Source organism: Chinchilla lanigera, unplaced genomic scaffold, assembly GCF_000276665.1.
Source record: "Chinchilla lanigera isolate Chin_1 unplaced genomic scaffold, ChiLan1.0 scaffold00073, whole genome shotgun sequence".
Taxonomy (NCBI): Eukaryota; Metazoa; Chordata; class Mammalia; order Rodentia; family Chinchillidae; genus Chinchilla; species Chinchilla lanigera.
Window position 1 is genome coordinate 1,114,605 of NW_004955474.1, and position 16,413 is coordinate 1,131,017.

At 51.4% G+C, this 16,413-nt stretch overlaps 1 protein-coding gene across 1 annotated transcript in view; it reads left to right on the forward strand.

The window, feature by feature from the left end:
- Parm1 (prostate androgen-regulated mucin-like protein 1) overlaps positions 1-16,413 on the forward strand; it is a 78,703-nt gene that overhangs the window by 48,847 nt on the left and 13,443 nt on the right. Inside the window, exon 2 of the mRNA XM_005401315.2 lies at positions 1,632-2,324. Coding sequence (XP_005401372.1) covers positions 1,632-2,324 — 693 coding nt within the window. The remainder of the gene's footprint in view (positions 1-1,631; positions 2,325-16,413) is intronic.

A 16,413-nucleotide genomic window follows, 5' to 3' on the forward strand; every position in this document is an offset into this window, starting at 1 on the left:
CCAGGCGAGACAAGTGCTCTACCACAGAGCTATGCCTCCATCCCCTAGTGAACTTCTTTTGAATAAATAAACCAACTGTTTTCATGAGAATCCAAATGTTGAGTTGAGGATGCACACTGCAGCACAGACTTCCATCAGCCCAAGTCTGTCACATGGCAGAATGATGGAGCAGGCAGGCTGGGGAAGTTAAAGTTCTGGAGATGTGTGGTGGTGCTGATTTTCACAACAGAGCGAACGTACCTCCTGCCGCTGAACTGTGTGTGTGAAATGGTGAAAATGGTAACTGTGGTTATATAGATTTTACCATACTAATTTTAGCCTTTCAAAAAATGGACAAAGAGCTGGGATGGAAATGATTTTCATTAGAACTGTCCAGGAAGTCTCCTCCAAAGAAGAAGTGGCTGGGGAGAGACCCATCAGAAGGATGAGAGCTCCCGGGGAAACTTGGGGTTTGCTCTGAGTATAACAGGACACTGTAGAAGTGCTCTGGGCAGTAAGGAACATGACCTGCTCTACCGTAAGAAGCCCTCTCCAGTCTGTGACAATAGACACAGACAAGCAGCCTGGAAACCAGAGGCTGTTCAGGAAACCGTTGCCCCCATCCAGGCGGGCGGCCATGGACTCAGACGTACGGAGTGATGAGGGGTTATATTTGGTCTGTCCTCGTGGCTCCAAAGGACTTGATGTGAGGTGTGAGGGACCCAGATGCACAAAGGATGGTAGCTCAGTTTTTCCCGAGCCTCTTGGTAGATGGGGGTCCCATTCACTGAGACGAAAAGGCTAGTTGGGGTGTGAGAGGGGGTATACGGAGCCAATCAAGATGTGTTCCTCAAGAAGCGAGCTCCTGAGTCCCATGTCTCCAGGTGAGCAGCTCAGAGAGCCATTTATTAAACAAAGGAATGAAAGTTCATGTGTAAATGAAGGGAGGGAGCGAAGCAAAGTAGCCCTAAGTTTTACAAAATATGAATGAGAACCTTTGGCAAAATAATATGAGCATAAAAACCCCAGGTTAAAACTTCAAAAAACTGGATTCCTGTCTCTAAAAGTATTTCCAAACCTGGGGTTCCTCCTCCTGGCTTTCTTTCTGGGACACGCCGTCTCCTGCTTTGTAGGAAGTAGGTTCACATATGCCTGCATCTCAGCTGCTGGCCAGCCTCTGTGCATCCAGCAGAGGGGACAGGGACAGCCACCCTCTCGGCTCCGTGGCTTGGCGGGCATTGGGCGGGCACTGCACACACAGCCCCTGTTAGTCACCATGTATGCCCCCGGGTATGCACCGCTCTGCTTCCCTGCAGGTGCCACAGAGCTGACCTCCGAAGTCCAGGAAGCCAGGTCCCTCTGGAGGGGCCTCACCTCTCGGGACACTGGTGTAAACAAATGGACAGCGCGAGTTCACTCCAGCCAGCCTTGAGCTGCCGGCCATGAGTTGTTCTGCCTGACTCCGGCCAAGCAAGAGCAGAGTAGTTGGTGGGAAGAACGTGCTGTAACATCACGTTCACAATCGGGGAGGCACAATGCAGAATGCAGACTCCCTGTGACAGTGCTGTGAGACAGCGTCCGGCTGTCACCCGTTTCTGTTGCCCCCTGCTTCGTGGGTTCCCCTACTAACCCCTGTGCTGGCTCCTTCACAGGACTGAGGGCGCAGAGTGGGCCGACCTCACCCGTTTCTCTTCCGGCCAGAGCCACCTCCGTGGCTGCCCTCGGGACCAGCTCCGCATCGACCAGCTCTGCTGTCCCCACCGTGCCCCCGACCAGCAGCACTCAGGACGCCTTGGGACTCCCGGTCACCACGGCAGCTGCACCAACACCGCTCCCCAAGAACACTTCCTCTGAGCCTACAGAAGAGGCCATCACCAGCCCAGCCCCCAGCCAGGAGGGCACCAACCCCACCCCGTCGGCCCCTGGGCTCTCCTCAACAGCTGCTGGCACCCCCTCTGCCCTCACCCCAGAGGAACACAGCTTGGGTGGTCCTGGGGCCAGCATGCCAGCCACAGGGTGGCAGTCCCCCACACCCCTATCCGCACAGGATGTGGCCTCATCCTCCTCCTCACTGTCAACTCCACCACCTCCAGCTCCTTCTGCCTCTGTCCCCTCCAACCACAGCACCCAGGTACCCAGCACCCAGGCACCGGCGGCTCCCACCACACCAGCACCCCCAACAGAGAAGCCCAGCTCCAGCCACACAGCCGCCCCCCACACGACGGTGGAGCCAGGGGCCAAGGAGAACACAGCCCAGGACGCTCAGCCTGGCAAAGGCATCTGCGGGCCTGAGACCACCACTCCGTTCCTGATCATGCAGGAGGTGGGGCACGCGCTGAGCTCAGGTGAGTCCTCTGCCAGACCCGGGGGCTTGGCCCACGACACATTAAGGGTCAGCGTTGATTGCCATGTGCAGTTAGGTGTGAATTTTGGAGCTAAGATTTACTCATAGAATTTCACAGGAATGCAAACTTGAGTTTCCGTCACATCACAATTTCCACGGTGATCCACCTTTGTGGCCAGTTTGTCTTCACCTCACATCGCAGGGACTGCGAATGCGTGAGACTGTGCAGCAGAAGCATTAGCTCTGTGGGCTCGGGGCAGCTCTGCGGGGAGCAGCTCTGACCCAGGCCTAGCCACATGCTCCATTTCTCCGCACCTAGTGTTCCTCCTCTGTGAAATTGGGCAGAGCAGGTTCCACCACATAACGTTCTCATGGAGGTTACATGAGATGACACACAACCGGCTTCAAACAGTCCCTGGCGAGGACAGGCACCCAGGCAGTGTTGTGCTGGGTGTTTCAGAGCAATGTTTACCTCCTGGAAACCAGTCCCAGGAGGGTGTGGATGTGAAGCAAACAGTTGTTCTTTATCATCGTGACGTCTTTCATGGGAAAGACAATAAATCTTACAGGGCAGGAAGTTTGTTTGGATACTCCCAGCCTCCCCGTAAAGTGAGCATTACCTTTCTCTTTATTCTGCAATCTTAGAAGTTAAGGTGGGGAGGTAGCTTGTTTTCTGAAGCCGTGGCTCTGACGTGGTGAAACGGTACACTTTAGAGTACTGGGAAGGAAAGGGCGCTCAGGAAGCCTGTGGCCAAGCGGCTGAGACCTAAGCAGGAAACGGCTGAAAAGAGAGGGACTCAGAGAGAAGGGGCTGCAGCCTGCCCCTTCGTGGTCCTGTGACAGGCGTGGAGGAACCAGACACCCCAGAAAGATCCTGCATGACAAGCCGGTGCTGCAGGAACAGCTGTCCCTCAGGAGAAACCCACATCTCTTCTCAAACAGCGGGCATCCCCCGTGGCAAAACGTGCTAGAGTTAGGAAGAAACAGAACTAAAGCTACTAAAGACCTAGTTCGTGATGGAAGTGTACAACATAGGACACCAAGAATGCCAAAGAATTGTAAACTCAAAAGGCTCGGTGTATCAGCGAGGGCCCCAGCAAAAACAAAAGAGCCTCCAGCTGGGAAAAAGGAACTAAGAGCTAAGACCTGTCTGGGGTACACTGGAAGCAAAAGGTCAAGTATAAGAGGGAGGAGCGAGCCCTCAGGGGTGACCACAGTCCCCGCAGATCAGAGCCTGGAGGGCTGACCAGAGAGAGATGGAGGAGCTAGAGGGTGACCTGCAGTGGCACAGGAGCACACCCACGCCCCACGCCCATCCACTCACTGCTTGCACTGCCTGTGAGTGGGTCTTCTTCTGGGTCTCTGCCCCTACTCCCAGCACACAGATCACATCTATGGCATGTAGTTGGTCGCTTATAAATCTGTGCCCAACAAAGGGGGCCGTCCAAGTTGTCCCCCTTTCCCCTCCTGGTCAGACCCTGACCGCCACCATCTTTTCCATTTGTTAGTTGATGTCCCCTGCACCCTGCCCCTCCAGGCCCCCTGGACACGGGATACTGATATTCCTGTACACAAATCTGAGTGTAGCACATTTAGGACCTCGTCATCTGGCATAGCTGCTGCGTTCTGTAGGTGCCCTGGCCCGCAGGCTGCCTTTCCCAACTGTTCTGTTCCAGCATTTTAGTTTCTTCTCGGACCTATGCTTGGCTTCTTCACCTCCAAGCCAGCAGGATCAACAGGCACAGCCTTAGGACAGAGTTGCGGCGGAGCCTGTGTGGCTGTAGGGCAGTGGTGGCAAACCTATGGCACACGTGCGGTAGAGGGCTGTTTGTTATCGCTGAGAGTTCTCAAAGCTTCGCCATCGCTGCTCCAGGGAATGCTGCGCACAGTAGGTGCTCAGAGCAAATGGATGAAGGGAGCTTGGGTGCCGAGAGAAGAGCTGGGTGTGGCGGGCAGGAGGGAGGTCACCGAGGTGGGCGGGCTTCCATCGCAGGCCAGCAAGGAGGCGCCCCGCGTGACCCGCTCCATTGACAAATGCTTGTCGTATGTCTGCGCCGAGCTCTGCGTGAGGCCAAGCGTGAGCCCTGTGCTCAGAGGCTGAGGTTCAGGCAGGGAGGAAGGGCCCAGGAGACCCTCAGCACCACGCCTCAGTGTCTGGTGTGCCGTGTGAAGGCTCTGGTCACCGTGCGACAGTGCTCACCGCCAGGTGATGCAGCGGTGTCCTCAAAGCATGAAGCGCTGGAGGTCATGCAGCTCAGTGGCAGAGCTGAGCAGGGCCAGGTCCCTGCCCATGGTCCTGCCCCACCGGCACCCAGCTGCACTGCTCCTTATCCCCCTACAGATCAGGGCGTGCTGGGGCCCTGCTGGCAGTGACGCTTTGGGGTGTTTTTGCTCAGGCATTTTTCTGCTGCCTTTAGGAGCGGCAGGACTGAGATCACGCTTCGGCATGGCAGTTTGTCTTGTTCTGAGTGGGTCCACAGTGCTTAGTTCTACGACTCCAGGGCTCGTCTACTCCACAACCACGTGAACACGGTCCCCAGAGAATAGTTCTGAGACAGGGCACATGGGCCAGACCGTGGGAGTAGCTCTTGAGCTCACCCCAGCCACTGGACCCCAAGGTCACTCTGGCTCCCCGTCTCCCGCCCAGCACCCTCCATCCTGGATCCCACAGTCTGTCACTCTGATACCAGCCATGTGGTGGTGACTCTGAGCGGTAGAACTCTGTCCCTGTTTGGTTTCGTGGGACTGAGAACGCACATATCCAGCTGCTGACGACTCTCGTGTCTTCTCACTGGCTCCCAGGCACCACACGCTCCCCATCTGAGGGGAAGGACTGTGGCCCCCACACTCAGCCACTCCTCCCAGCATCTCAGCCTCTCCTCCTCCAGGTCCTCAGCCAAGCACTTTGCGGTGAGCCTGTCTTTCCTCTCTCTCCCGCACTCCAGCTCCCCGCCACCAGCTGCGGCACGGTCTCCCCCCAGCTATCCTCTCTCCCTGGAGGCTCCAGTAATCCTGCGGGTAGCACCTGCTCACACCCTCACCAGCAAGACCCCATGAAGCACGCAGGCCTTTGGGCTCAGGGCTGCATCTGTCCTGGACCCTGCAGCCCGGGGGTGACCCACCCAGCTGTCTTCCTCCTCTGTGAAGAGCTCAACATCAAAATGTTCCCATGACCTTAACCTTCTGCAAAGATGCAGGCTTGAGTTGGGGATGTAGCTCAGTGGCACAGCACCTGCTTGGCAAGAGCAAAGTCCTGAGTTTAATTCCCAGTACAATTTAAAAAAAAAATTAAGGATGCATGCTCATGCCAGCCCTCTCCTCTGGGCCAGAAGAGGTCAAAGTACAGTGAGGGCATTAAACTAACACCCACCTACCAGCACAGGAGTGAGAGCAGGCTTGGTGGCCACATGGAGTTGTTCTACAATCACAAAGTACCCTGGGGTGGGAAGGCCTAGCTATAAAGGCATAGAAACTGAACCATTTTATACTGACTGCATGTTGATTGGATAACCAGGTTAAATAATATCTATTATATTTTTTAAAAGAAAGTTAACTGATCCAAACCCACGCACCTCTCTCTCGCCTTCTTTCCCTTGCACACACTGGTAAGCTGCTCCTCCACTGGTTACACAGAATACTCCTGCCTCAGGGCCCTTGCACTTCCTGTTTCCCCTGCTGAAATATTCTCCCTCTTGTACTTTAAGGAACTGTTCTTGTTCACTGTCAGAACTCTTTTGCTGTCACCTCCTCAGTAATCCGCTACCCACTCCCCTCTCTGAAATAGCAGTTCCCATCACCATTGATTGCTTTATACTGCTTTATTTTTCATTTTCAGACTTCATCTCATTGGTTAGATGAGTGTCTGCTCTCTGCAGCTAGAGAGTCAGCTCCAGGGGAGGAGGGGCCTTGCTCACAGCCGGAGACAGAGTCTGACAGGTGGTAGCTGCCAATAATGTCTGCTGAACGGATCAATGACAAGGCAGCCAGCAGCACCAGGGGTGTCACGTCATCTCTCCGAGCCTCTGCCTTTTCTTCAGTCTCTTGGGACAGTAACGGCAGCAGAGGGCAGACTCTGACGGCATTCACATGCGACAGGGCATGTGGCTATTGAGCAGTGGCTCGATCGATGGCTGTGGTTGTTGTTCTGCTGTTGTTATCTCTGCTTTGCTGTTGCAGTCATCATCATCCTCGTTATTATATTTGCCATAGTGGAGGATGCCCCCAATCTCCAGCCAATATTTATTGAGCTCGTACTGTGAACCAGGCGTCTGACTAAGTCACGTATAATTCAGTCGCCCCTCAGGGACTTTAAATGTCCCATGTACACCGCTCAGGACCTGACCTGGTTTGACCCATCCCCGGCCAGGTGTAGGGGACATTGCAAATGGAGAAGGAAGGAAGGAACCAGGACACATGTCAGAGGACCAGGGGGAGCAGCGTAAGGTAATGACCTGAGCTGGTGATCCTCGGACTGTCACCAGCAGCTTCAGGTCGGGGAAGAACACGCTAAGAATCGTACTTCCCATAGATGACCTGGCTGGGGGGATTTGTGCGGCAAGGTACAGGTGAGTCAGCACTGGAAACGTGCGGGAGTTTACGCCTGGTTTCTGGTTTGCCATTGTCAGGGACCAGGCCTGTCCCATAACTGCTAGACTCAGGGCTCTTCGTGCTAAACTGAATGCACGCGAGGCGATCTTTGAAGTCCTCTGAGCTTACTGCACTGTGACTATTGTTTATTGCACTCATCCGAGTGTGAACAGGCACGTCACATCCTTAAGCAGCCGCCTGGAGAAGTGGGTCCTCACCAGCACATGTAGCTGCTCTCCCACCCTCAGGATCTTCCAGGGAGGTGAACTCAGCAGTGTCTGTGACAAAACCAGTCTGGAGAAATTAACTGACAGGCTCGGCTCGCAGCCAGGCCTGAGGGGCAGGGCTCCCCAGTGGAAGGGGAAGCAGGTGGTAGCAGCAGCCATCTGGAACCAGCTACACAGAAGAAATGGGTTTTGATTGATTTTCATTTTACCGGCTTTATTTGGCTTTTAAAGAAAGGATGTGACGTGTTCGATGTGGGTCATCTTGTGGTATTAAATCAGAGCTCTTCACGTGTGGGCACCATGAGGACCAAATGTTTTTTATTCCCTGAAGGAAATGGAGCAGCACCACACAGTTCGGGACTCAGTAAAAGCTGGCAGGGTAAGCTAACATCACAAACCAAGGTAGACTCAAAGGCCCTCCGCTCCTAAGATGCAGACTGTGAAATCTGTCACTCTGCTTGGTGTGAGCGGGTTGCTCTCTTGTCTGTAAGATCCACGTGTCTGCTGGTCTTATGCTGCCCTGTATCTTCTACTACAAAGAGAAAGACATACAGTTGTTGAAATGGGTAAAGTCCTTTGAATTTAAATTGCCGGTCTGAACTCCAGAATTTATTCAGTATGAACTGTCCTAATAAATATTCTTAACTAAAGAGCCCTGAGCCTCAGAGACATCTAAACACCTTGTGTACCTGGAAGGGACTCTCTGATCCTCAAGACAGCTATGTCCTTAGGATGAGTATGGATGGGCAAAACAGAATTAATTGATAGGAAAGAAGAAAGAATAGTTTTTAAAGTAGACTGAGAAAAGTACCAGGAGTGAAAAGTGTGTATTACAGTGAGTTAATGACCCTCAGACTTTGAAAACATTAAAAATAGGTTAAAGTATTACACAATGATTTGATTTTTAAAAATAGGCATGAAAGGCCATGTAACAGAACGTTAGCTATTTCCTGGCCCTGTTCTTTGAGGATACCTAGGATGCACCAGAAAGCCGTCGTCCTCGGGCTCATTTCACAAACATTAGACCCAGTAATGGCCAGGCCTGGCCCCTCACAGCCCAGCACCACTGTCTCCCCAGCACTCTCTGTCCTGCATCCTGTCTCCTCTCCACCACTGAGCACTGTTAGCAGCTCTCAGCCTCACCCCTTCTCTTCTTGCTTCTCGGTGGTCAAAGCTGCATAAGCTCAGCACCTGCCCTGGTCGCCCCCTCCATGGTCAGAGTAGGGTTAAACACAAACCTGCTCAGGTCACATGTGACCCATGAGCACATGCATCCTGGCCCTGCAGGTGCTCCTGCTTTTAGGGTGAAGTCCCCAAGGCCTTCAGTTTATGGGGCCTCTACAGCACCCTGGGTCACCCTCACCCCTGCCCCTTGCTCCCAGCACCCAGCGCCCACACCCACTTACTCTCAGTCCCACAGAGCATCTGCTCTCTCCTTGCCTTGGGGCTTTCTCCCTTCAGATGCTGTGTCTGGAGCCTTCTCCCACACCGTGCCCCACCCGGCTGCCTCCCTTCACGCCTCAGAACTCAGCTGAACAGCACCTGTTCAGATGTTTCTGCGGGGCCCGGTTCCACTCGAGTCTGCCCTTTACAAACCACGCCCGCACTCAGTTGTGTCCCTCCTTTCCAGGCTGCAGTGACCCGCCCCGCAGCGTCCTTTCCCTCCTCGGCTTCCCGTGGTACAGCAGAGCAGGCCTTGTGCCCTCGGGCTCACAGATGTCTGCGCAGAACCTAACCACGCTCAGTCAATGTTCAGTGAGTGAGTGAACCAATCAAGTTAATCGAATTTGGTTTGGGGTGACTAAATATCAATTGTAGATAACAAATCCACATAAATTTCAGTCTTCGTAAATCCCAGGCTTTGAATTTAGAACCAGAAAAGCTGCATGCCCTCTCTGTGAATGCGAGGCACTGCGAGCACTGTCACCACTGGGGACATCTTGGGGCTTTCCGTTCCCACTCTGGGTTCTGCCCCCTGCACCCCCAGGCCCCCACACCTGGTATTCCAGCATTCTGGGTCCCACAGACCCAGAAGTGAGAGCATTGCCATTCCAAAGGCAGGCCCTGGGAAGGCCTGGTTTTGCCACAGGCTTTGTACCGCCACGGTTCTGTAAGAAGCCTCATTCTCATTGTTCCTTCCGTGCACAAGTCCCCAAATTTAGGCTAAACCTCAAAGCTTATTAAAGCCAAGTAAACCGCCCTAAGGAGCGCCAAAGGTCAGGCTTTATTTTAGTTAAAAGTGACTTGGAATCCTTGTTTCGGCTGCTGCTATTTCTCCTCTTGCTTACTTGTACTACATAAATCTTAATCCGTTTTGAAATATTTCAAAAATGCCCTTTCAAAATACGTCAAGGTCAAACCTCAGCTGTTTACCGTTGTGCAGTCAGCTGGTAGGAAGACAGCACCACCCTATATTGGAATTGTCCCGATGTCGCCTATTAGTACATCCAGAGTTTCTGTCCCCAAACAACCATTTCTTTCTTCTGTTCCAAATACTTTCACCACTCGTAGACGACTAAAGTGGTTGCGGAAATGCTTCACTGAGAAAGTGAGACTGAGCTCATAAGCACGGTTTATGATAATGAATCAACGGCTCGCTGGCTCTTTGGGAAAGCTGATTGGAAGACGCCTGGTTCCATACCAGGCTGAACTGTTAAGGTAACCTTCCAGCTCAAAACAGCGAGTCTCTATAGTAACAAAATACCTGACCAGGGACATGAGACAGATAGATCAGCCCCAGCCCGTCATCTTTACCAGAGAAGGATCTAAAATATCCACCCCGTGAACTGAGGTGAGAGCATTGAGTTAGGACAGCACATAACGGATGCTAACCAACACTGTCTTCAGCATGCCTTCTTTTTCAGGTCTTAGGGAAGAAAAGCATTTTATTTAACAGAGGCTGGCTGTTAGACCCATGGCCTTCATGGGATGGACCCATGGCCAGTCAGACCCATGGCCTTCAAGGGATGGACAACAGGAAATATAAAAGTGAATTTACCTTAAAATCCTAAAATCAGCTGGGCATGGTGGCACACGCCTGTAATCCCAGCACTCAGGAGGCTGAAGCAGGAGGATCCTTGAGCGTTCAAGACCAACCTGGGCTATACAGTGAGCTCAAGGCCAGCCTGAACTGCACAGTGAGACCCTGTCTCAAAAAGATTAAAAAAAAAAAATTCTAAAATCTCAGTAAGTGACAGTAGTCCATCCAAAACATCTTACCTTATTTCCATTTGAAGAAATAATAGAGTCATTCCAAAGGCAGGCCCTGGGAAGGCAAGAATATTTGCACAAGTTTGGGCATAAGATTGCCTGATTCAGATCTCACCGATGCCATTTGCCAAGTGGAGACCTGAGGGCAAGTTTGTTTACCCCTGGCTGTCAAACTTTCCTCATGGTCAAATGAGAGTGCAGGTATAGTACTGTACCTCTTCTACAGGATTCTAATTAGGATTAAATAAATTAACACTAAAATGTTAACTTATTACAGTTGGGTTCTGAATCCTTAGTGGGAATACCAGCAAGAGTTTAAATTCTAGCCTTTGGTTTTCTTACTTGAAAAATTAGAATGTTTGTAAAATACTTGAAGACTCCCAGTGGTATACTTAACTATGAATTCTAGGCAATAAAAGTCCATTTAAGTGCTCGCCTACAGCACAATACAGAAAGGGATAATCCAAGAAGTGTGAAGGAGAAACATAACTATGTTCACATCTGAAACAGTAACACTTTCAGAGAGTTTGCTAAATCCACAGGAAAGGGTTAAAGACTCCAAACAATTAGAGATTTCTAGCTGGGGAAAAAGCCATTGCTAGGAGCTCAGGGAATAAAGCTGAGCTACTGGATTAAGCCCAAGCCCCACCTGCTCCAAAAGTGGTCCGTTCAGACCCAGAAATTGTGCTCTTCCCTTAACTTGCCCCAAAGTTTGGAAATTATTTTGCTTCCCCGTGTTTTTAACTCTTAAAGCATTAAGGGCCTGAGTCTGGGAGAAATTAAAACTTGGTAAATACAGCATCCAAAGGTTCCTGAGGCTTTGGTGATTAATTACATGGGGACAAGGCTAGCCTTAGCTAAGGTTCCTGAGGTCTCTGAGTCCTTGGAACTGCAGTGATTACACTGATGTCCTCACCCTTGGCCAGGGTGTTGGGGCAGGTAGCCTGAAACTAACTCTCTGGTCCCCACCCAGATCTGTGATAAAAACAATAAACTTGCACAGAGCACATTGCTTGACAAACAAGGCTCAGACTATCTTCACCCCAGGAACTCTGTCCTTCCTTCTTCCGGCCTCCTCCGACCTCAGGGAACAGAGATGTGGATGGCCATGTGTGCTGAGACCTCAAGGGACTGGGTCTTCACCTGCCAGGTGAATGATGGTCAGAAAGCACCATGCCAGGTTCTCTGGGTAATTTTTCCTCTCAGTGTTGTTTTATCAGCAAAACAGTTTTCATCTCAAAATACTAAAAAGATGGAGGAGGAGGTGACAAAGAGAAGAAGCTGCCCCTGTATTCACAGAGAGAGCAGCAGGCCATGGTATACTTCCTGTCACACATTATTCACCCCCACTTGCTAAGAGATGATTTAGGAGCTGAGATTCCCCACCCTGATCTTTCCTGTCAGGTCCAGGGAACCTGTTTTGATCACAGGATGAGGACAGCGCTCCTGCCCCTGAGCTGCTGGGTGCTCCGCGGCTGGGTCCCAAGTGGACAGCGGACAGGATAGGGAAGGAGGTCTGTTCTCCTTGGTTTGTGTTACAGATGTGCAAGGAGAACATAGGTCAGGAGACCTGCGTAGGTTGTTAAATTCTAAGTGAGAAAAGGGTCTTCTTGGTGCTGGAAAAGATTGTAAGTGAAGCGAAGAAAGTTTGAAACCATGGTAACGGAGCATTGTTCCTGCGTGAGCCCTTGGTTGGCATTAGTTTCAAACCTACACCCCAGCATCCTAGTGGATGTGCCCCACACACACACACAGAGGAAGGAGAGAAAGAAGGGGGAGTGGGCGCCTGTCCCAGGCAAGGGCTCCTCTTTCTCACTGCCACCAAGACCCTGGGTGCAGAGGATGGCCTGCTGCAGAAAAGTGCAGGAGTGGGTCCTGCTCCAAACACCAGGCTCAGCTCTGCCCCGCAGTGAGCTTCGGAGGAGAGCAGAACCCTGAGGCAGAGGCTCTGCTTGCGGTAACACAAGGCTCCTTTGGAGACGGTTTACCTTCCCCGCTCTGCGTGAACAGATGAGTGGAGTGATTTAATGACGAGGAAAGAGCGATGAGGAGGAGGACTAACAGAGACAGCTTAGGCTGTGCTCATTAAAAACACTCCTGTGTTAATGTTTGCATGCAAGTTAGACGCTTTAGAAGGAGCTTTTTGCTTGCATCCTAACTACTAATAATATCCAATTATAAGATAGCTACACTTCAGAAGACATTAAGGTTACTTTATGAATTATTTATTTGGGGCCTCAGTGAAAAGGGAAGCAGAACTTGGAGTTCCTGGCTTTCAAGGACCCCGATCTGGAGAGCAGGCAGAGAGCATCTCTGCTCGGAAATAGAATGCATCTCACACACACACACACACACACACACACACACACAGTAACTACAGACACCAGTACCAGGCTACGCTACCATGAAGTCACTAAACTGTGCTGCCCAAATTAAAGAAACACCTACCAAAAGAAAGCACAAGGCCCTTATCAGCGACAGTTTCCAAAGAAGGTTGAGCTTGAGAAGGATCTTGCAGGTGGGGGCAAGAGACACTCACGGTAATACCACGATCATCCCGGGATGGCCCCAGGGGAAGGTAGTGGTGACCAACCAGACCTGCCCATGGTCAAGGGATTTTGAGAGTTCACTGTGCTGCTTCTCAAATATCACCTGACTATTTGTTATTCCTGAAGTTTCCCTCCGGCCAGCCGTGGACCCCCACAGATTGTGGAAGGGCAGGGTGCCGTGGTCAGGGGTAGAACCACAGACCCGACGGTAGGAGCTGTTCTCACATGAGATCTGGGATTCTCAGATGGACAGGCAGAAAGCCTGCTGCTCCAGAGCTTCCTTAGTACAGAGATTAGGGCCAGAAACCTCCAGTATCACTTTCCCCAATATCACATTATTTATTCAATATTTATTCAACAATTATTTATTCAATTTATTCAACATTTAATGAAAGAGCGGAATCCACCCAGGGAGCCCAAAAGCACAGCCCTGGTGACCGGCAGGAGGAGGCACAGTGACCCCTGGGATGCACTGTCACCTGTGCGGGGTCAGGAAGGCTTCTCACAGCACTGGTGCTCGGTGAGAGGACAGAACTGTGCAGGCTGAGGGAAGGGCCGAACGTGATTAAAAGCGCAGAACCTGGATGCAGTGGTCCCGTGCTCAGAAGCTAGCTCAGTCATCCACCAGAGTGAGACTTGAGTCAAGTCCCGAGCTCTCCGAGCCTTGACTTCCTTGTCTATGAAGTGAGAGTCATCCCACGCTTCTGCTAAAGAGGGCAAAGTCCTTGGTGTGGTGCCAGCCACGGCAGCCTCCCGTGAGAAGCCAGCAGCCTTGGTTGTCCTTGAGCTCCTTTATTCTTGTCCTGGGCCAGGACCACAGTGGCCAAGCAGCATGCTGAGGAGACTCAGACTTGGAGGAAGTGCAGAACTCGAGGAGCTGCTGGCGTGTGGACCCTCAGGAGCCCCTGGGTGCGGGCAAGCCTGCAGGCATGGTGGATCTTCCTGGTCGGCCTCTCGGACCGGACCCGCAGAGGAGTTCTCCAGCTCTTCCTTTCCGCCCGTCCCTGAGCTTCCACACACCCAGTCTGACCAGGCACGTCCCACCCTCCCAGCACGTGACTCACAATGGCCTCAGCCCTCTCCCTCCCCTCCGGCAGAGGGCAAGTGGCAGGACCAGGGGAATCCCAGTGTCTTAAACAAGACTCAAGGAAGTGGCATTTGTTTTCACAAGGAGGAGACAAAGCTTCCCAGTTCCCTGAAGTTGCGCTCCCGTTGCCTCAGCAACCCCCTCACCTGCTCAAAGCTCAAAGCTCAAAGCTGTTGGGGTGGAACCCCTCCCAGGGCCCAGCTGTGGGGACGTGTGAGCCGCAGTAGCTGTGGGGAAGAAAGCTCAGGACTCAGGGTCTCCCGCTGGTCAGAGGTGGCCAAGGCGGAGGCCGGAAGAGCTAGCTCCTTGGCTGGCACTCTGACAGAAGCCTCTGCGAAGAATACCGAGTAGAGACCCAGGTGTTCAAGTACACACTACCTCCCACCTCTGGGCCTTGTGAGGAGCGGTGCTGACTCTCAGAGGGCCTCTGGCCCAGCCATCCCCGGGCGTCCATCCTGTGCTGGTCATGCAGGGCACCAGAAAGGGTGCAGGGTAGATAGCAGGGTCACATCTAGAGCAGGACAGGCACCGTCACATGGTGGCCACGCTGTCACTTGCTGTCTCAACAACAACCAAAAAAAGAACAGCGCTTGAGTGAGGGAAACGGCTTCATTTATCTTTAGAAAGAAATGTATAAATAAGCTCTGCATTTCAGTGTTGGAGGAGGCCCAACTGCTTCGAGTTGGGAGGAATCTGGAAAAGGTCAAACCTACGATTTCCTACTTTACATTGTCCCTGGGGCAAGAAAGAAGAATCATACAAGAAGATCAGCTACTTTTCTTCTCTTTTAGGGAAAGGGAGAAATTAGAGCAAAAGGCTTGTTTTTAAACTGCTTCTCATTGCAAAAACCGTATCTTTTTTCATCTGAAAATGTCCCCGCCACCTTGCCTTGCGGTTAGAACTCTCCCTCCACCAGCTCTTTGGGAGAGCTGTTCTGAGGCCTGGGTGAACTCTGAGTTGTTCTAATTTCAGCACAGCTTGGAGGCCAAGAAGCTAAAAGCCGCCTTTCAGAGCAGGAAGAGAGGCTTCCCCAGGAGGGTCTAAGCTCTGACTGTCTCTGCTTGACCCATCCACACATTCCAGTCCTCGGAGCCATCATTTCTTCTCTGCGTAGTGAAAAGAGAAATTAAACCAATAATTACACTAATCGGACTCCAAAGCACCCCAGGGGCAAACGAATGGCTGTGTGTGTGTGTGTGTGTGTGTGTGTATGTGCAAGTGTGGATGTAGCTGAGTGTGGCGGGTCTCCATAGGGACATGAGCACTGGTCTGTGTCCTCACGTCGGCAGCGGTGCCCCCTGGCTCTCTTAGAAAGGACGGCACAGGAGCATGGTGCCTGGGGTAGCCGTCGCTCCCCCAGGGCTCTCCCGGAGTTACAAACAGTAAGTAGCTTTGCTTCTTAGCTAGGCTCTAATTCTTCTGGTGGAGGGGATAACGAAAAGAACAAAAAACAAAAGCCATCCGTGTTGGTGGGGACAAATAAAAGGACAGATGGCAAAATAATCTCCAAATAATTAGTCTCCAAAAAATTTAAATCTAGGAAAGTTTCATCACCTGTGAGACCCAGTACAGGAGAGGTGGACATAGGTCCCGGCTCATGGATTTGAGGTTTCTGTAGACTCATGCTCACATCATCTCATTTAATCTCCTTGAAGTCATGTGAGACAAGCACGTAGACCGTCCTTGTTCCCCCGTCTCTGCAGTGAGAAACACAGGAGTTGGCAGCTTGGGTGAAGAGCTCATGGTCGCACTGCTACTCCTGGTTGGACCACACATGAGTCCACACCTCCAGCTCCCTCTGTGCCCCCTTCCCTGTGTGTCTGAGAAGACTCGTTCATGTGCTGAAGCAGTAAATCATTTCCCTAACACCGCCGTCAGTGCCAAAAGTCACCTACAGTAACAAGGGACAAGAGCCCAATTGACTCTTGCATTTCTGAGCAGAATAAAGCTGGAAGATATATATATATATATATATATATATATATATATAAAATCATTAGCCCAGAACTCACACAAAAAGAGTGTTGTGCTCCCGAGTGGTATTCAGAGGCAGTGTGGTTATTCTTATGATGCTGCCTGCTCAGAGGATTTGTTTTGTTTTGTTTTTAACTGCCTATTAATAGTTGAACCAGATTTCAAGCTACAGAATAAAACTGTCATGTTACTTTGTAATTACATCTGGTTATTAAAACAAACAGTGTAACCTACTAGAGGTAGCCTTACTTTTCACTCCAGGCTTGACCATATTCCCTATAAAACCAGATGTGTCATTTAAGGGTGAAAGCTGCATACACTTCCCAAGAAGGAATTTGTTTTTAAATGATTCAATGTGGAGGCGTCATTCAGACTAGCCCATCTCCCACCAAAGGGACCCTTTTAAATAGAGTGGACACTCGCAAGATAGCTGTGTGACTCTGGTTCGTTAGGAAA